This window comes from Bufo bufo, chromosome 7 (genome assembly GCF_905171765.1).
Source record: "Bufo bufo chromosome 7, aBufBuf1.1, whole genome shotgun sequence".
Lineage (NCBI taxonomy): Eukaryota > Metazoa > Chordata > Amphibia > Anura > Bufonidae > Bufo > Bufo bufo.
The window spans coordinates 147,577,131-147,597,981 of record NC_053395.1 but is presented as its reverse complement, the minus strand read 5'-3'; the positions used below and the strand labels follow the sequence as shown (position 1 = coordinate 147,597,981).

The window sequence follows — 20,851 nt, the reverse complement described above, 5'->3', positions numbered from 1 at the left end:
TTTGTGGTTATATACAATTTTCTTGACCACATGGTTTCTATTTTACCTTTTCTTACATGTTTGTTTGTCTGTGGGGGCCTATTTTTTTTATCCCTAATACTTTCATCTTTGTGTATCGCCAGGCCAAACGGGTACAATCATGTGTATGGTATCTGTAGATCCCGCAGCTTCTGGAGAAAGGGATGAAGTATATGCCTCTTCGATAGTGTGGTAGGTGAGACATCCTGGTAGGGGTGTATTTGATGCTCCTCATGTCGCAGTGCAGGCTTGCCTCTGCTGGCTTGTAATATGGCGGCAGTGTCCACGAAGCTAAGGAGACCACAGATGATGTCTCTGGCTTGTTCTCCCTCTTTGGGTGAGGGGTGCAGGGCTCTGTGTATATGCTCCACAATAATTTTGGCTGCTCTTTCTGGGCCCAGGAGCCAGGTGAATATCTGCTGCGCCACAACCTCCAGCATGTCGCTGGTGTGCTTTTCTGGTAGGCCTTTGATATGGATATTCTTGCGGCAGCTTCTATTCTCCATATCTTCTATCAGTGGGAAGGCTCTGTTAAGCTGAGTTTACTGGGCTTTAATCATATGCCCTGCCATGTCTCAAAAATCAAAAGACCACTTTTTCCACCAGGTCAACTCTGTGGCCCATTGACTGGATTTTTTTTTAATCTCCGAAAGCTCTTGTAACATCGGATTCAGAGCGTGGAGTATAGTTTTCTTCAAGAATGCCTTAGTGATAGGCTCTTGATCAGTTGCCTGTGGAGCTAGACTGTCCACATCAGTGTCGGAGTCACCCTCTGCATCTGAGCCGGGAAGCCGCACCATCTTGGAGGTGCGCTTTGGATTCGGAGCCGCCGCTTTGTGCAGAAATTTTTCCAAATCTGTCTGCTGCTTGGCGGTCCCCAGTGTCTCTGCAGGGTTCCTCGACTTGTCTTTACCAATTTTGACCATTTTGGGTCAGCTGTAGATGCTTCTGATAGGGGTAACACAGTGTCTGTGTGGAGCTGCTATATCATGCAGCCATCTCACTCTGTCATCAAGCTCCGCCCCCGAGAAATTCTTATTTTTAGTTAGGGTGGGTTCACGTAAGTTTTATACCTCTGTTTGATGTATACGTTAGAAAAAAAGGATACAAAAATGCACAGCTCTTGTATCCTGCACAGTCCAGTAAAAAAAAGGACACTTTTTTTTTTTTACAATAGAACTCTATGGTGAATGGATGCCACTGTATGGCATCAGTCTAAGACATCCTTTTAACGTATACATTTTTTACTTTTAATAAATTTAGGGTCCATTCACACGCCCGTAGTGTATTGCGGATCCGCAATGCACCCGGTCGGCACCCCCATAGAACTGTGTATTCTTGTCCGCAATTGGGGACAAGAATATATGTTCTATTTTTTCTATTTTTTTGGGGAGCTGCTGACCGGAAGATCGGGATTGCGCTCCGGAAATGCGGATGCGGACAGCACACAGTGTGCTGTCCGCATCTCTTCTGGCCCCATAGAGAATGAATGGGTCCGGATTCGTTCTGCAACGTTAACTTGTTTTTTCCCACAAAAAAGCTGGAATTGCTGTTTTTTGGGAACCATTTAGTGCTCCTTGCATGGAGCATACAGCAACTACTTGATCTTGAACTAATTGTGATTTGCTTTAGGTATTCCCATCAGGTCATTTATGGTATTTCCACAGGATATGCTATAAATGTATGATAGGCTTCGGTCCCACCTCAAAAATAGCTGGGCATGCATACTCAACTCTTTTCAGAAGTCCCACTGCAGTAATGTGTTATCAAGTAAATAAGAAAACACCAATTTTGTGTGTCAGGGGATTAGAGTGAATTATGAGTCGGGTTGAGGTTCTTGGGCCCACCAGAGGAAATTATTCTCCAGGCCCAACCTCTATATCATCAATAATGTCTAATAGTTTTTGATTCAAAGAAATAGACACTAATGGCAAATGTTTGGCTCCAAATATATATTTTTTTCCTCCTGGACCTTTGGGGTCCACTATGGTATCAGAGCCTGGGCCTACAAGAGGATCCTCTGGTACTCTGGTGGACTAGTCTGGCGCTGTTATGAGGCCAGGCTTAGAGATATTTTCAGATTGGCCAGATACTAGGTTGATAAATGCACACTTATATACGGTATGTATAAGAAGTAAAAGGTAGTAAAAAGTATTAAAAGTAAAATAATAATATAAAAAAAATTATATATAATGTGACCAAGAAGAATACCCACCATCAAGGGGATCTTCTTGAACTGCTGGTTTTTGCTAGCCACAGTTATGTCTCCTCCAGAAAACCAGCAGCTCTCTGCAAATTATGCTGATGCCAGGAACTCAAATAGCCCAGACTGTAAAGCAATAACAATAGACAGTATAAATACAATTTAAACATCGAGGTTACATATTGTCATACGTTGGTTACTCACAGTACTTGAGAGGGGGTAGAAAGAATAACCTCAAGACACCTGATTCCCACACCTCTCACACCAGGTCAACTCATCTGGTGGAACCACACTCAATCGTCTAAAGAGGACACCCAAAAATATCCTGCTGCAGGTATACTTTAATTACTCTTAACGTGTTTTGGGGTTAAAATAAATCCTTCTTCAGGAGGAAATTACAAGAAAAACATTTTTGACCTAGCCCAAGAGGTGTGGGAGTCAGGTGTCTTGAGGTTATTCTTTCTACCCCCTCTCAAGTACTGTGAGTAACCAGTGTTTGACAGTGTATAGCCTCCGTGTTTAAACTGAGCGCCTCTATTTACACAGTCTATTGTTATTGCAGTAAATGAAGAGAGCCATACATGCACCTCTCCATTCACTGCGGAGCACAATGGGGCCCTGTTCTTGAGATAGGAGCAGGTCCTAGAGGTGGGAGACAAAACTATTGGACACTTATAGTATATCCTATGGATATGCCATAAATGTTTAGATGGGGTTGTCTCATCAGAGACAAACCATTTCAAACTAAAGTTACTTGGGTCTCACTTCTGGCACACAAATAACTGATCTTAATGGTGATGCCATGGCCAGCCATGCATACCCCCTGTAGGTGAGGGCATTCATAGGAACAGTCGTCGATGTATTACAAGGATGGATGGGGTCCACCTCGTACAGAAGGCACAAGGACAGGGGAATGGTCACAATAATGAAGACTGACACAGTACTTTGTGGCAACACAGCTTTACTGAATAAATGCAGCTCAATAATGTGACCTTCTGGAGCAGAAGCCATCTTGCCAGTATCAGCATAGCATAGTCATCTTTTACAAGAGGGCAAAGTTATTCTAACTGTTTGGTCTGCTGCCACACATCAGAAAACCTTTAAGATCCCCATATTTCTGGATACAGCAGAGCCTTAAGGTCTGTAATGGACCGCTCAAGTCTATTTCCCTACAGCTTCTGTCTAGGCAATTGGCTACAAGTTGAGTTGCCTCTAGCATCAGCTTCATCTCTCTCACACGTCTCAGCTCCAGCTGTAATCATCAGACCCTCTGGCTGGTTAACACAGGAATGCCGGTATAGTTATGCTCCCCACAAAGAAAAGTGATGGGAACGCCTGACCCTTATATAGTCTTGCTACAGGTTTCATGTGAGAAATGCACTTGCACCCACTGGTCTGGGACAATCACCTTGTAGCAACCCTCGAACAACTTGTGTTCGAGTCTGGACTCTCTCAGCATCATGTTGGTAGGACATGACTGAGCACGTTGCATCTGAGAACCACCAAGACAATCCAAGATCTCAACAGTACAATACAACATTATACTAACTTGAGGACCTTCAGATTAGGCCATGTGACCCAAAGGTCCTACTGCATATACTTTAATACAACAGTTAATAAAGCAGTCTAACACTAGGTGGCAGCATAGCAATAGAAATATGCAGTGCGTCATAGCATAACAGCAGCAAATAAAGGTATGTGCAGCAGAGAGATTAGAGATGTGAAGGGTTTTAATGAATATTAGATTTCAGAAAGTATAATTATTGCAATGAAAATGCTATTTCAGAGCTTTCCTGCTGACATGGGATATGTACCCTTGTCAGCTGAATCTAATGATGTTGGACTGTTGGTCCCATCACGCTCCGTGGCCACATTGCAATGAAAACAGTGTTTTAATAATATGGAAATTTGGCTCTGGGTGCAACTAGAGAGTTGCCGTTGCACCCAGAGGCTCCGCTTACTCCCCTACAGGTCCCGCACCCACCACTTTGACTGACAGGGCCAGGCAGTGAAGACATAATCATTTGTGCACAAAGTAAGAGCCATAAAAATGGCAGTGTTAATGGTGGAAGAACATGCCAAAGCCAAAAATTCAACCCCATTGAACACCTTTGGGTGGAAATTCAACACTGATTAGAGCTTCTCATCCAAATTAGCTGGCCTTATGGATTAATAGGTGCATCCATGTTCTAAAATCTAATCAACAGCTTTCCTAGGCATGTAGGCTTTTATAGCTACAAAATAAGAATATATTCAATATAAATTCTCAAAGCTTTGGAAAGAAATGTTCAACACATCTACATGGATGATGTTCTGCATGCATGTAGAATTTGTACAAAAATTATATTGAACAGCGCAAAGCAAACATACCGTTTTCTATGAGATTGTAATGGCAAATACATGACACATATGAAATGATAAGCATAAAACTGTTTTTGGAATCCTAGGGAATGCAGGAAGGCAGCTTGAGTCATGGGTCTGTTTGCTAGAAGCTGGGGTGTCATGTGAGTCATGTGAATAGAGTAGTGGAAAAATAGAAGACAAGGCAGAATGAAATGTATGAGAAGCATAGACGGTAATGGGTGAAGTGCTGTGTGTCAATGCTGTTTGCTGTGGGTCTGGCAGAGATGCCCCTGAATGTCAACAGGAAGATTGCTCTGGCTATGAGGAGTCTCCTAACTTGGAGGTATGTGAATGTGATATATATATATGTTTAATAGCTTATTGTACAGGGCAGTGGTGGCGAACCTATGGCACGGGTGCCAGGGGCGGCACTCAGAGCCCTCTCTGTGGGCACCCGCACCCTGGAAAAAGTCTATGGTGTACCAATATGCCTTAGACTTTTCCTGCCATTCATCAGCGCAGGGCGCACTGTGAACAACAGCACAGGCAGCACACTGAATGTAGCAGGCTATTATAGCTAAATAATAAGAGTATATGGAAGATATACTATGTGGGACTGTAGTATTCAGGTAAATTGAGGTATTGGCACTTTGCGATAAATAAAAAGGAGTTTCGGGTTTCAGTTTGGGCACTCGGTCTCTAAAAGGTTCACCATCACTGGTATAGGGCATTGCTTTGGTGCGTGAACACAGGCTTTGCTTTATATATGTGTGTTGATGTGACTGTGTACTCCTTTAATCTTGATGGCTGCTCATCGTATTAATGTGGATATTGATTGAACTTCACTGTAGTTAGAGGTCATCAATTGATCATTTCAGCTTGGATCTCCCATGCAGTGATGTACACACTGTATATACACAGTCACATTATTATGGCCACGAGCTGATATCCAGAGTTACAGCAGAGAGACGGGCTGGGAGTGACTCAACGTGGTCCTGGTAGGTTGTCACAGGTATCTGGAGCCATGCTGACGGCAGTGCATCCCACAGCTGCTGGAGGGAGCGTGGGGAGGAGGATCCATAGAGTGAACATGATGATTGAGGAGGTACCACAGATACTCAACTGGGTTCAAGTCTGGGGAATTAGGGGGCCAGGGCAGTACTTGAAAGTCTTGTTATTCTCCTCTAACCATTTCTAGCCATGTGACATGTCGCATTGTCTTGCTAGAAGATCCCGTCCGCCAAAGGGAAGACAATCAGCATGTATGGGTGTATGTGATCTACAAGGATGGATTCATACCCAAATTGGATAAGAGTGCCTTCTACAAGGATGAGTGGGCCTAGTAAATGCCACTAAAACATTCCCTAGACCATAATGCTGCCATCATCCGCTTGTGTTCTTCCATCAGTGGTTACAGGGTGTTTGTCCTCTGATGTTTCTCACCTGACACGCCAACATCCATCCGATCAATGAAGCAGAAAACGTGACTTATCGGAGAAGGCAACCCATTGCCAATCAGCGGAGGTTCAATTTCGATACTGCTGTGAAAACTGAAGCCTGTTATGCTGATGCAACTTCATTAGAAGAGGTGCAGTGATCACCTATCTGCTTTGGAGCCCCATTCACAGTAGGGTTGGCTAAACAGTTTTAGACTCACATCTGGTAGCACTCTGGTTCATTTTGGTTGTGAGCTGCTCCACTCTGTGCACCTTCATAGCCGACGTTCACCTCTCACATAATTGGCACGGGCAGGGCCAGCGTTAGGGAGGGGCAAACAGGGCAATTGCCCAGGGCCCCCATCCCTAAATGGGGCCCCCTGCTGAGCTGTCCAGAGAGATGTGTAAGGCCTCTTTCAGATGGGCGTTGCGGGAAAATGTGCGTGGGCGTTGCGGGAAAACGCACGATTTTTCTGCGCGAGTGCAAATCGCGCATGTTTGGTACCCAAACCCGAACTTCTTCACAGAAGTTTGGGATCAGGGTTGTGTAGATTGTATTATTTTCCCTTCTAACATGGTTATAAGGGAAAATAATAGCATTCTGAATACAGAATGCATAGTAAAATAGCGCTGGAGGGGTTAAAAAATAATAAAAATAATTTAACTCACCTTAGTCCACTTGATCGCGCTGCCGGCATCTCCTTCTGTCTCCTTCTTTGCTGAACAGGACCTGTGGTGACGTCACTCCGGTCATCACATGATCCATCACCATGGTAAAAGATCATGTGATGGATCATGTGATGACCGGAGTGACGTCACCACAGGTCCTGTTCAGCAAAGAAGGAGACAGAAGGAGTTGCCGGCAGCGCGATCAAGTGGACTAAGGTGAGTTAAATTATTATAATTTTTTTTTAACCCCTCCAGCGCTATTTTACTAGGCATTCTGTATTCAGAATGCTATTATTTTCCCTTATAACCATGTTATAAGGGAAAATAATAATGATCGGGTCTCCATCCCGATCGTCTCCTAGCAACCATGCGTGAAAATCGCACCGCATCCGCACTTGCTTGCGGATGCTTGCGATTTTCACGCAACCCCATTCACTTCTATGGGGCCTGCGTTACGTGAAAAACGCTGAATATAGAGCTTGCTGCGATTTTCACGCAACGCTCAAGTGATGCGTGAAAATCACCACTCATGTGAACAGCCCCATAGAAATGAATGGGTCGGTATTCAGTGCGGGTGCAATGCGTTCAACTCACGCATCGCATCCGCGCAGAATACTCGCCCGTGTGAAAGGGGCCTAAGAGAGCTGGTGGCTGCACCTGAGAAGAGCACAGACAGCACAGACAGCACAGCAAGCAGTGATGGTCCCTGGTCTCCCGCCCACTGTAGCCCGCAGGGTCCTTATGCTGTAGTGAGGAGCTGGGTGCTGCATCCATAGCACCGGCTCCACAGCAGTCAGACAGACCTTGGCCCCACGGAGTTCAGAATGTCACCCTCTAATGACCTAACATATTTGCTGACTGCCCCTCTCTCCTCTCTCTGTGCTGCAATAAATGACAAGGGCTACTTGTTGGCTGATGTGCCCTGATAGGTGCAGCTGGACAGTCCAGACCCCAGACTAACAGGAGGGGAGACAGCCTGCAGAGAATATACAGGTATACAGGACCTGTCCTCTGCACCATCCTCCTCCCTCTCTCATATCTATCCCCTATCTGTCTCTCTGTCTATCTATCTAAGGGTACTTTCACACTTGTGTTAAAGTTTTCCGGTATTGAGTTCCGTCCTAGGGGCTCAATACCGGAAAAAACTGATCAGCTTTATTCTAATGCATTCTGAATGGAGAGCATTCCGTTCAGTCTGAATCAGGATGCATCAGTTCAGTCCCTCTTACGGTATTTGGCTGGAGAAAATACCGCAGCATGCTGCGGTATTTTCTCCATCCAAAATTCCGGAACACATGCCGGATACGACATTATTTTCCATTGAAATGCATTAATGCCGGATCCGGCACCATGCATTAATGCCGGATGCCGGATGCCGGATCCGGCAATCCATTTTTTTTTTCATTTTAGGCTACTTTCACACCTGCGTTTAGGTGCGGATCCGTCTGGTATCTGCACAGACTGATCCACACCTATAATGCAAATGCTGGTAACCGTTCAGAACGGATCCGTCTGCATTACTCTGTAAAAAAAAAAAGTCTAAGTCTAAGTCAAACGGATCCGTATTGACTTACATTGCAAGTCAATGGGGGACGGATCCGTTTTCAATTGCACCATATTGTGTCAGTGAAAACGGATCCGCCCCCATTGACTTACATTGTAAGTCCGGACGGATCCGTTTGGCTCCGCATTGCCAGAGAGCGGAATGGAGGCGGAACGGAGCCAAACTGATGCATTCTGAACGGATCCCTATCCATTCAGAATGCATTGGAGCTAAACTGATCAGTTTTGGGCCGCTTGTGAGAGCCCTGAAACGGATTTCACAAGCGGACCCAGAAACGCCAGTGTGAAAGTAGCCTTACTTGCATTTTATTTTGTATTATTTATTTCTATTCGTTATTAACTTTTTTACTTTGAATGCAGAGAACACATTATCTACATGTCCCTGCTGTCTCTATATACAGAGCGCTGGTAAGGGTGCATTCACACGTCAGTATTTTTACCTTTCCAGATAAACGTTCCTGTTTTTTGCTGATCCGAAAATCTGGATGACATGAGGATGCTTTTAGCATGTCATCCGATTTTTTGACGGATCCATTGACTAGAATGGGATGACGGAACGCAAAATCGGACAAATAGTAGGACAGGGTATATTTTTTTTCCAGGATCCGAATAACGGAACCCACGGAACGGAACGGAATCACGGAATCGGAGAGCACCATGAGTGCTCTCCGATTATTTGCGGATTCCATTGAAAATGAATGGATCCGCATAACGTTCCGTTTTTAATCGGAACGGATGCGGAACACCAAAACGGACGTGTGAATGGACCCTAACAGTGACTATTTTCAGGTGTTTTCTGATTATTTAACAGGGTTAAACCTCTGTGGAACACCGTCCGTGAGATACCAGATTGGCATCCTGCTTAGTACAGGAGCGCACAGCGTCATTGGTTGCTATGACGCCGTGCGCTTCATGCCGCCACCACATTACAGTAATACACTCGTATGATCTATAGCAACCAATGACTCCGTCCACTCCTGCACTAAGCAGGATGCCTGTATCTCACGGACCATGTTCCACAGAAAAGCACACTTAGGGCTCATGCACACAAATGTGTCCCGGCTGTTCCGTGCATTGGGGACCGCAGTTTGCAGTTCCCACTGCACGGGCACCATCAACTTGAATAGGTCTGTGATCCGTCAGAACCGCAAAAAAAATAGAACATGTTCTATTTTTTTGCGGTGCGGGGGCGCAGAGAGAAACCCCATGGAAGTACTCCACAGTGCTTCAGTGGGGTTCCGTGCCTCCGTTCCACACTGCTCCTTCTGGATTGCGGACCCATTCAAGTGAATGGGTCCGCATCCGTGATATGGTGAGCACACAGTCGGTGCCCACATATTGCAGACGACCAACGGCCGTCTGCACGAGCCCTTAGGCTGAGTTCACACTTCAGTTATTTACATCAGTTATAGTGAGCCAAAACCAGGTGTGGGTCAAAAACACAGAACAGGAGGAAATCTTTCCATTATGCCTCATGTCTGTGTAGGCTTCACTACTGGCTTGGGCTCACAATAACTGATGGAAATAGCTGACCAAATAACTGAAGTGTGAACTGAGCCTTACCTGCTTGCTGACACTGGCTCTCTGCTCTGGTGCTCTCTGACCTCTGCTTAGGTCCCTGGATGTCATCATCCATTTTGATGCTGCCTGCAACCAATCGTGGGCCACGGAGGTGACTTCTCCCTTTGCGTCAAGTGAATAAATGTGACAGTACTTCAGAATATGGGGCCCCGCTTTTAATTTTGTTTAAAACCCGCCCTGGGCACGTGGTGCTCTGCAGTGGCGTAACTAGAAATGACTGGGTCCTATAGCAAAATTTTTAATGCCCCCCCCTCCTCCAGTAACTTCGTCGTAACCCCTTCCTTTCATGCAGCCCTCACTCCTGTGGCTAGTAAAGATCACTGTCTCAGACCAGGCCCAGCAGCTGCCTCTTCCGTTTCCTACACTGTATATACTGTCACTGTATACACTCACCTAAAGAATTATTAGGAACACCATACTAATACGGTGTTGGACCCCCTTTTGCCTTCAGAACTGCCTTAATTCTACGTGGCTTTGATTCAACAAGGTGCTGATAGCATTCTTTAGAAATGTTGGCCCATATTGATAGGATAGCATCTTGCAGTTGATGGAGATTTGAGTGATGCACATCCAGCGCACGAAGCTCCCGTTCCACCACATCCCAAAGATGCTCTATTGGGTTGAGATCTGGTGACTGTGGGGGCCATTTTAGTACAGTGAACTCATTGTCATGTTCAAGAAACCAATTTGCAATGATTCGAGCTTTGTGACATGGTGCATTATCCTGCTGGAAGTAGCCATCAAATTCGGACTCTACCATTTGAATTTCTCAACAGAAATCGAGACTCATTAGACCAGGCAACATTTTTCCAGTCTTCAACAGTCCAATTTTGGTGAGCTCGTGCAAATTGTAGCCTCTTTTTCCTATTTGTAGTGGAGATGAGTGGTACCCGGTGGGGTCTTCTGCTGTTGTAGCCCATCCGCCTCAAGGTTGTGCGTGTTGTGGCTTCACAAATGCTTTGCTGCATACCTCGGTTGTAACGAGTGGTTATTTCAGTCAACGTTGCTCTTCTATCAGCTTGAATCAGTCGGCCCATTCTCCTCTGACCTCTAGCATCCACAAGGCATTTTTGCCCACAGGACTGCCGCATACTGGATGTTTTTCCCTTTTCACACCATTCTTTGTAAACCCTAGAAATGGTTGTGCGTGAAAATCCCAGTAACTGAGCAGATTGTGAAATACTCAGACCGGCCCGTCTGGCACCAACAACCACGCCACGCTCAAAATTGCTTAAATCACCTTTCTTTCCCATTCTGACATTCAGTTTGGAGTTCAGGAGATTGTCTTGACCAGGACCACACCCCTAAATGCATTGAAGCAACTGCCATGTGATTGGTTGACTAGATAATTGCATTAATGAGAAATAGAACAGGTGTTCCTAATAATTCTTTAGGTGAGTGTATAATGTCATTGTATAATACTGTTTAAGGGGCCTTGACAATGAAATCTTTTAGTTCTCCTCCTGGGTGGGCCCCTTCTGAGTTCGGGCCCCAAAGCAGCCGCTTCCCCAATAGCTACTCCCCTGGTGCTCTGCAGTTTCCTTGTCATTTATTCACAATTCGGCCATTTGTCCACTCACCATACACTCACCGCAACAGCACATAAACAGTTCACAAACTGCACAGTTTCAGAAATACTGCCACGCTGGGCCTGAAAGCCAATAATCACCCCTTTTTGCAACTCTGATAAATTGTCCCTTTTACCCATAACAGCAACAAGAGATATGTGTGTTTTTTGTATATTTTGCACAATTTGTTAAGTTATTTATTACTTTACTCTAGTAGATTTATTCCACACACGTATAACCATTGAATGGTCAGGAATTTAATTGCAGGTTCTTGTATACAGAAGATATAAAATGGGGGGGAAGTAGGACTGAAAGATACCTTCCTGGGAAGAAAGTTTGAAGGGGTTTTCTGGAATTAGGGAATTAAATCTATTAATGATAATCAATGGTTATAATAAAAAACGCAGTCATCTCAGTGCTCCTGGTGTTGTAAAGCCACAGTGTCAGTGATGTAACATCTGTCATTGACTGTATGTGACACATGACTGGTTCAAAAGTGGCTATACACCAAGCCGATAACTGATCAATCACAAGCGTGTTGTCGCTCTCAATGAGATTTTTTTATACCAGAGTAAAAACCAATGGAGAAATTAGAAAATGAAGATATATTGCCAAGCCTCCCTCACGTGCATACACATAAGGCGATGGACAAGCCAGGAAGGAAGTTGGTATCTTTAGTTATCTGCTTTCCTTTACAACACTACATTATAGAAATAATAGGTGGCCTGTTATCATCAGAATTTCTCAGAAGTGCCACCTAAGGCCCCCTGCACACGAACGTGTGCACCCCGTAGTCGTGCTTAAATGGGTCCGCGATCTGTCCGTTCCGCAAAAAGATTGGACACGTTCTATCTTTTTGCAGAACGGAAGTACAGGGCGAAACCCCACGGAAGCAGTCCGTAGTGCTTCCGTAGGGTTCCGTTCCGTGCTTCTGTTCCGCACCATTCCGCATCTCCGGATTTGCAGACCCATTCAAGTGAATGGGTCCGCATCCGTGATGCGGAATGCCCAAGTAACGGCACCCGTGTATTGCGGGTACGCAATACGGCAACGGGAAGCACACATTCGTGTGCAGGGGGCCTAAGGCTTTGGGCCTGTACATCAGCATAGAAATCAAATATTAAAAGTGTTCATGTAGGAAACGTAGACTAAGGCCAGTTTTTCACGAGTATACATTTTGCACCCTTATTATAGCTAACATCCGGCCCAGACCGCTGGTGGAATGACCCAAACAAACAGAATCGTAGATCACCCCAATTGCGGATTTGCGGGCGCATTATGCTTGTGTAAACCTGATCATCAGACAAGGGCAGACTGGGAACAAAATACAGACCCAGCAGAACCAAATATCGCAGTGCAGTACAAAATGCCTACTTCAGCAGAACCAAATACTATAGTGCAGCACAAAATACTGTCCCAGCAGAACGGGATACCACAGTGCAGCACAAAATACTGCCGCCCGCACCACAGTATTCAACTGTATCATCATCCTGAGGACAGCAATAGAGTTGAATTCAAGAGGCACCTACGGCTGCCAGCCAAGTGCATACGTGTCTGATGCTCCTACATTAACCCCTTCAGGACACAGCCTTATTTCACCTTAAGGACCAGGCCATTTTTTGCAAATCTGACCAGTGTCACTTTAAGTGCTGATAACTTTAAAACGCTTTGACTTATCCAGGCCATTCTGAGATAGTTTTTTCGTCACATTTTGTACTTTTATGACACTGGTAAAATTAAGTTAAAAAAATCTTTTTTATTTATAAAAAAAATACAAAATTTACCAAAGATTTGTAAAAAAAATGCAGATTTCCAAATTTCAATTTCTCTACTTCTATAATACATAGTAATACCTCCAAAAATAGTTATTACTTTACATTCCCCATATGTCTACTTCATGTTTGGATCATTTTGGGAATGATATTTTATTTTTTGGGGATGTTACAAGGCTTAGAAGTTTAGAAGCAAATCTTCAAAAACCCAATTTTTAGGGACCAGTTCAGGTCTGAAGTCACTTTGCGAGGCTTACATAATAGAAACCACCCAAAAATTACCCCATTCTATAAACCACCCCCCCTTAAGGTATTCAAAACTGATTTTACTAACTTTGTTAACTCTTTAGGTGCTCCACAAGAATTAATGGAAAATAGAGATACAATTTCAAAATTTCACTTTTTTGGCAGATTTTCCATTTTAATAATTTTTTTCCAGTTACAAAGCAAGGGTTAACAGCCAAACCAAACTCAATATTTATGGCCCTGATTCTGTAGTTTACAGAAACACCCCATATGTGGTCGTACACCGCTGTACGGGCACACGGCAGGGCGCAAAAGGAAAGGAATGCCATACGGTTTTTGGAAGGCAGGTTTTGCTGGACTTTTTTTTTACACCATGTCCCATTTGAAGCCCCCCTGATGCACCCCTAGAGTAGAAACTCCATAAAAGTGACCCCATCTAAGAAACTACACCCCTGAAGGTATTCAAAACTGATTTTACAAACGTTGTTAACCCTTTAGGTGTTCCACAAGAATTAATGGAAAATAGAGATACAATTTCAAAATTTCACTTTTTTGGCAGATTTTCCATTTTAATAATTTTTTGCAAGTTACAAAGCAAGGGTTAACAGCCAAACAAAACTCAATATTTATGGCCCTGATTCTGTAGTTTACAGAAACACCCCATATGTGGTCATAAACTGCTGTACAGGCACCACGGCAGGGGGCGCAGAAGGAAAGGAATGCCATACGGTTTTTGGAAGGCAGGTTTTGCTGGACTGTTTTTTTTGACACCATGTCCCATTTGAAGCCCCCCTGATGCACCCCTAGAGTAGAAACTCCAAGAAAGTGACCCCATTTTAGAAACTACGGAATAGGGTGGCAGTATTGTTGGTACTAGTTTAGGGTACATATGATTTTTGGTTGCTCCATATTACACTTTTTGTGAGGCAAGGTAACAAGAAATAGCTGTTTTGGCACCGTTTTTATTTTTTGTTATTTACAACATTCATCTGACAGGTTAGATCATGTGATATTTTTATAGACCAGGTTGTCACGGACGCTGCGATACCTAATATGTATACTTTTTTTTTATTTATGTAAGTTTTACACAATGATTTCATTTTTGAAGCAAAAAAAAAATCATGTTTTAGTGTTTCCATAGTCTGAGAGCCATAATTTTTTCAGTTTTTGGGCGATTACCTTGGGTAGGGTATGATTTTTGCGGGATGAGATGACGGTTTTATTGGCACTATTTTGAGGTGTGTGTGACTTTTTGATCGCTTGCTATTACACTTTTTGTGATGTAAGGTGACAAAAAATGGCTTTTTTTTACACCGTTTTTTTTTTTTTTTTTTTTTACAGTATTCACCTGAGGGGTTAGGTCATGTGATATTTTCATAGAGCAAGTTATTACGGACACTGCGATACCTAATATGTATACTTTCTTTTTATTTATGTAAGTTTTACAGAATGATTTCATTTTTGAAGCAAAAAAAATCATGTTTTAGTATTTCCATAGTCTGAGAGACATAATTTTTTCAGTTTTTGGGCGATTATCTTAGGTAGGGTCTCATTTTTTGCGGGATGAGAGGACGGTTTGATTGGCACTATTTTGGTGTGCATATGATTTTTTGATTGCTTGCTATTACACTTTTTGTGATGTAAGGTGACAAAAAATGGTTTATTTAGCACAGTTTTTATTTTTTATTTTTTACGGTGTTCATTTGAGGGGTTAGGTCATGTGATATTTTTATAGAGCCGGTCGATACGGATGCGGCGATACCTAATATGTATACTTTTTATTTATTTATGTAAGTTTTACACAATAACAGCTTTTTTAAAACAAAAAAAATAATGTTTTAGTGTCTCCATATTCTGAGCCATAGTTTTTTTTATTTTTTGGGCGATTGTCTCAGGTAGGGGCTCATTTTTTGTGGGATGAGGTGACTGTTAGATTGGTACTATTTTGGTGGGCAAACGCCTTTTTGATCGCTTGCTGTTGTACTTTTTGTGATGTAAGGTGACAAAAAAATTGTTTTAGCACCGTTTTGATTTTTTATTTTTTACGGTGTTCATCTGAGGGGTTAGGTCATGTGATATTTTTATAGAGCCGGTCGATACGGACGCGGCGGTACCTAATATGTATACTTTTTTTCCCCCCTATTTTTTACCATTTTTTTTTTACTTTATTTGGGGAAAATGACGTTTTTGTTTATTTTTACTTGAAACTTTTAATTTTTGGGGGGGAAAACTTAATTTTTTCAACTTTTTTTTCACTTTATTTTTTGGGGACCCGATGGCACCGCCGATCGCCGCCGCAAACCGCAGGTCTGAATTGACCTGCGGTTTGCGGCGATCGCCGACACGGGGGGGGGGGGGGGGGTCACGGGATCCCCCCGCGCATTTAGCCGAGGTGTCTTCTCAATGATTTGAGCAGGCACTGGGTTCCGATCACCGCCCGCCGGGAGGCGGTGATCGGAAATACACATGACGTACCCGTACGCCCTGTGTCCTTAAGTACCAGGACATCAGGGCGTACCGGTACGCCCTGTGTCCTGAAGAGGTTAAAGGGGTTGTCCCATAAAAATATTCTACAGTTTTCAAACCAGCACCTGGATCTGAATACTCAATAGCCACTATTGAGTCATTGAATAAAATGTATCTGTATAGCGCCACCTGCCGTTTGATTTTTTTCTTATTTCTTTGACCTGCTCACTGAGAAGGCCGCACATGCTCAGTTTCTTCTTTCAGCTGCATCCTGAGCTGTGATAGGGAGAGCTTGGACACACCCCCTGAGCGCCAGCAGAAAAGACACTCCCTTGAGCTGTCAGCTTGATATAAATCTAGCAGAGCAATGAATGAGGAGATCTCTGGATCCATGTGCAGTACAGGGCTGGTTCTAGCTTTGTTAGAAAGAGATCTTCATGTCCTATAGGAAGTCTGATTTTCTTTTTTTTACATTAATCATGGGATAACCCCTTTAATTAATGCTGAGAGCATCAGATCTTTATGTACCTGGCTGACGGCCAAGAGGAGGGCTTGGACAGCCCTTTGGACATCTGCCCACCAGGAAATTTCTCTGTAGTGTCTATGGCAAGTCTGCCCATGCCTACAAGGAACTTTTCTTCTGGTAGGTGATTACTGCAGTTCTCTCCTTTTAGCATGCCCTTCTTGATGTGGTCTATCACTCTTTCAGTAATGTCCCAAGTTATTAGACCTTCCTGGTGACGTTTCTGATGTGTGTAATTGAAATAGTAATGTACAATGCAATAAATAGCGAACATGAACTTCTGTATGACTGAGATGTGCCTCAGAATAACTTTCCTCACAGAAAAGGGGCTTCCATGGTGGTGAGACCGCTTAGGAAGATGCAGTTTGTAATGTTGTTGAGCTGCAGGAGGGATGAAGGATATACTGTATTCTCATTATCTTGCTGTTTGCTGCTAGTAAATGATGTATGAGTGTGTGCATTATCAACAGCACTCCACTGTAATAATACGTATTTCAGAGGGGGTTCAGGAATGGGAGTTATGTAGTGAAGAGACCCTAGGCACATGCATTACCTTAAATTCATAGTATTCTGTATCCAACATGGCTCCTCCATTAATGGTTTAATTGTTGAGGTTCTTGATCTTTAGATGCAACATCTCGGCAGCACAAATGAAATTAAATTCATTATGAATAAAAGTCATTTTATATAAAAAGGGATTTTCCGATACTTTAATATTGATGGCCATCAAAATCTGATTGGGGGGTGTAAGAGACACCCCACACCTCCACCAATCAGGCGTTCTGCAGTAGCTCTGGGTGCCAGAAGTCGGTGCTGGAACTACACAGCTGTGTTCATTTCTGTAGTGGACACAACTGGTTACTGTAGCATTGCACCTGTTCACTTCTGTCATGTATTTATCCACCTGCTCTTTCATGGCAAGTCTGGCTGCACTAAGGAGGTGCCACCAGCCCCACTGAACCTTGGCCTGGTTGACCTATTAGGGAGCAATGCTGAACCAGTCAGGCTCAGCGCTGGCGTCACATGCTTCCTGAGAGCGGGCTAGTTAAACCCACAGCTGCTGGTCACAGTTGCCTGTGATTGGCATTTCTGCCTCACTAGCTAGTTTTGTGTTTGTTACTCTGGATCGCTGACCTTTTGTCTGTTTCTCTGACTTTGCCAGTGTTTTCTGATTTTGCCTGTGACATGACTTCCTGCTATTTGACTTTGCATGTTAATGGACCTTGCTTGATATTGGACACTGTTTGGTATTAGACTATGCTAGTTTGTGACCTCGCCTTTGCCTGCTGACTTTGTCTCTAAAGGTATCTCCTGCTTTCACTCTGCAATGTATTTGACTTCGCTTTCGGATTCTGATCCTGTCTGATCCTGTCTAATTTTGTCCTCTTTCTGTCTGACCACTCATTTCCCTGTTAGGTTTAGGCCCCTGCATTTAGTCATGTTGTGGGCCATAATTTAGGGCAGATCGTGCAGTAGGTAGGGACAGTGTGGTGCGGGTGACTGGAAGCTGCACTGCAATAACCAGCTCCATCCACTATACACAATAGAGGGAGCTGTTCAGTTACAGTGACGACTGCTGACTACAGCAGAACAGCTTATTGGTGGGGGTATCGGGTATTGGACCCTCGCTAATCAGATATTGATGGCCTTTCCTGATGATATTTTAATATTAGATGGAGTTTTCCAAGATTTTCTTACTGATTACCTATCCTCAGGATAGGTAATCAGTATCTGATCGGTAGGGGTCTGACACCCTGCACTCCCGCCGATTAGCTGTTTGAGAAAGCTGCAGCACTCCTGGGAGTGCCTCAGCTCTATCTCTCTGCTTTGGCTAGGCCAAGTGACAACACGCTCATGTGTCATGTGGCCTAGGAGCAGCTCAGCCCCATTCAAGTGAATGAGGCTGACTGCAATACCAAGCGCAGCCACTATACAATGTACGGTGCTGTGCTTGGTGATCTGCAAGAAGGCAGCTGATCGGCGGGGGTCCCAGGTGTCTGACCCCCACTGATCAGATAATGATGATCTATCCAGAGGATAGGTAATCATGACTCATCAGTAAAAAAAAAAATCCTGGAAAACCCTTTTAATATTAAAGTACCAGAAAACCCCTTTAATTCGGACCCCAGACTTGACCCCTGAAATGAATTCAGACCTCAGATTGGGACCATCACAAAACCAGTTTTTCCTCTGAATCCTACTACTATCTGAGAATAAGACCTGAAGGGGAAGGGAAAGGCACAAATGGACAGCTCAGGGGGAGGCAGACATACCAAATCCAAATCCAAGAGCTTTATTGGCAGGACAAAATACATTTAGCATTGCCAAAGCAAAACAAAGCAATAACAAGGGGGGGGGGGGGGATTCGGTTGTGGGAATAAGGGAAGGGTGTAGGGGGTTAGGGTATTACAGTCCATAAGAGTGTGGAGGATATAAGGGACAGTATGGGGGGCTGGGATATACAGTCAATAGGGGAGGGGGGTATAGGGGGAAGTATAAGGGGTATACAGTCCATGGGGTATCATGTTCCTCTCAGTTGGTGGCAGGTAGTGACGTATCGTGCGGCTATTTGCACGGTTGTTTCCTCTTCCCCCGGTAGGATATAGAGTTTCCTCTCCTCATCTGTGGATGTGAAATCCGGGAGGCGGGCGGAGAGTCTCTGGAAGTGGGCAGTTCTCACGGGTGCGTATTTGCTGCAGTGTAGCAGGAAGTGGGCCTCATCCTCCAGGGCCCCCTGGTCACACTATGTCTCCCTGGCTTGTGTCACTTTCATTGGAAAAAGAGCCCTTTCTGCAAGAGTCTCATGCCCAGATGTACCTGTTACGACCACATTTGTTACAGTCCTGCTCACAGATACACACTAGAATTAATTTAGGAGGGAACTAGTTCACCAAAATATGTTTTTAGAAGAAGCCTTAGCACAAAAGATAAATCCACACTAACAATGGAAAACTCCATGCAGTTCTGACAGAATTAAAGTGTGTAAGCACAAAAGTGCCCATAAGTTAACGCCTGGTAGGGCTGACTCTTCATATTATATACATACAATTATCTGCCAAATCTGATCCTTCACGGTGTAGAAATCTTTTCATCCTTATGCAAATTAGCTGGTAAAGAGGACCTGTCACCAGAAAATGCAGTTCAATCTTCAGGCGGCAAGATTCAGTAAAATTGCAATTTATACATTTATACCTCTGCTTTTTATCTTGTATCTAATCGGTGGGGGTCCAACACCCAGGACCCCCACCGATCAGTTGTATGAGAAGGCATCGGTGCTCCTGTGAGCACAGTGGTCTTCTCCCTGCTCACCATGCTCAGCGCTATACATTGTATAGTGGCTGTGCTTGGTATCGCGCTCAGCCCCATCCACTTCTATAGGGCTGAGCTGCTCCTAAGCCATGAGACAGATGAACGTATCATCACGTGGCCTAGGAAAGGCTGCAATGCTACTGCGAGTGCCGATTCCTTCTCAAACAGCTATTCTGCTGGGGTCTCGGGAGTCTGACCCCCATCGATAAGCTACTGATGACCTATCCGGAAAACCTCTTTAAGACCACCCCTATGTATACATACTTACACAGAGAATGCTATCAATTGCTGATAACACCTCACCATGTATTAACAGCTGTTCACATGGGTAGTCTTAAACGGGTTTTCTGGAATTTTAATATTCATTACCTATCCTCAGGATAGGTTATCAATATCAGATAGGCGGGGGTCAGATACCTAGCACCACGGGCGATCAGCTGGTTAAAAAGAAGGCTGCACTCTGTGCGAGCGCAGCCTTCCCTTCACTGTTTACCTGTTGAGTTGCACCAAGTACCTTGGGACTGCTCTCAGTGCACTTAAAGTGGACTTGTCGCCAAAAAAACAATGCAATCTACAGGCAGCATGTTATAGAGCAGGAGGAGCTGAGCAGATTGATATATATAGTTTTGTAGGAAAAGATTCAGTAAAACTTTATTTATACATTTATATCTCAGCTTTTTTTTTTACTTAAAGGTGTTTTCTGGGATTTTATTATTGATGACCTGTCCTCAGGATAGGTAATTAATATCAGATCGGGGGGGGGGGTCTGAGATCCAGCATCCTCGCCGATCAGCTGGTTGAAGAGAACTTCGCTCATCATGCCAGTACAGCCTTCCCTTCATTGTTTACCTGCTCGCCGTCGACAGCGCAGTGGTGAGCAGTGTAATTACAAGCCGTCCCATTCACTTCTATAGGATTGGTCTGTAGTATACACTTGAATGGGAAGGAGCTGTGCCATAGAAGTTAATGGGACGGCTTCTTGTAATTACACCTGCTCACCGCTGCGATGTTGACAGCGAGCAGGTAAACAATATATATACATCAATCTGCTCAGCTCCTCCTGCTCTATAACATGCTGCCTGTAGATTGCATTGCTTTTTTTGGCGACAAGTCCACTTTAAGTGCACTGAGGGCAGTCCCAAGGTACTTGGTGC

At 44.1% G+C, this 20,851-nt stretch overlaps 1 protein-coding gene across 3 annotated transcripts in view; it reads left to right on the top strand.

The window, feature by feature from the left end:
* The window catches only part of CDK15 (cyclin dependent kinase 15), a 243,718-nt gene that overhangs the window by 50,953 nt on the left and 171,914 nt on the right, over positions 1–20,851 (top strand). For 2 of the 3 annotated variants that reach the window (XM_040441006.1, XM_040441005.1), the window contains exon 1: positions 4,773–4,907. The exons of the other annotated variant lie outside the window; for it this stretch is intronic. In XM_040441006.1, coding sequence (XP_040296940.1) covers positions 4,800–4,907 — 108 coding nt within the window. In that variant the 5' untranslated portion in view covers positions 4,773–4,799. Of the gene's footprint in view, positions 1–4,772; positions 4,908–20,851 lie in introns of those variants that run through there. 3 annotated transcript variants of the gene reach the window in all.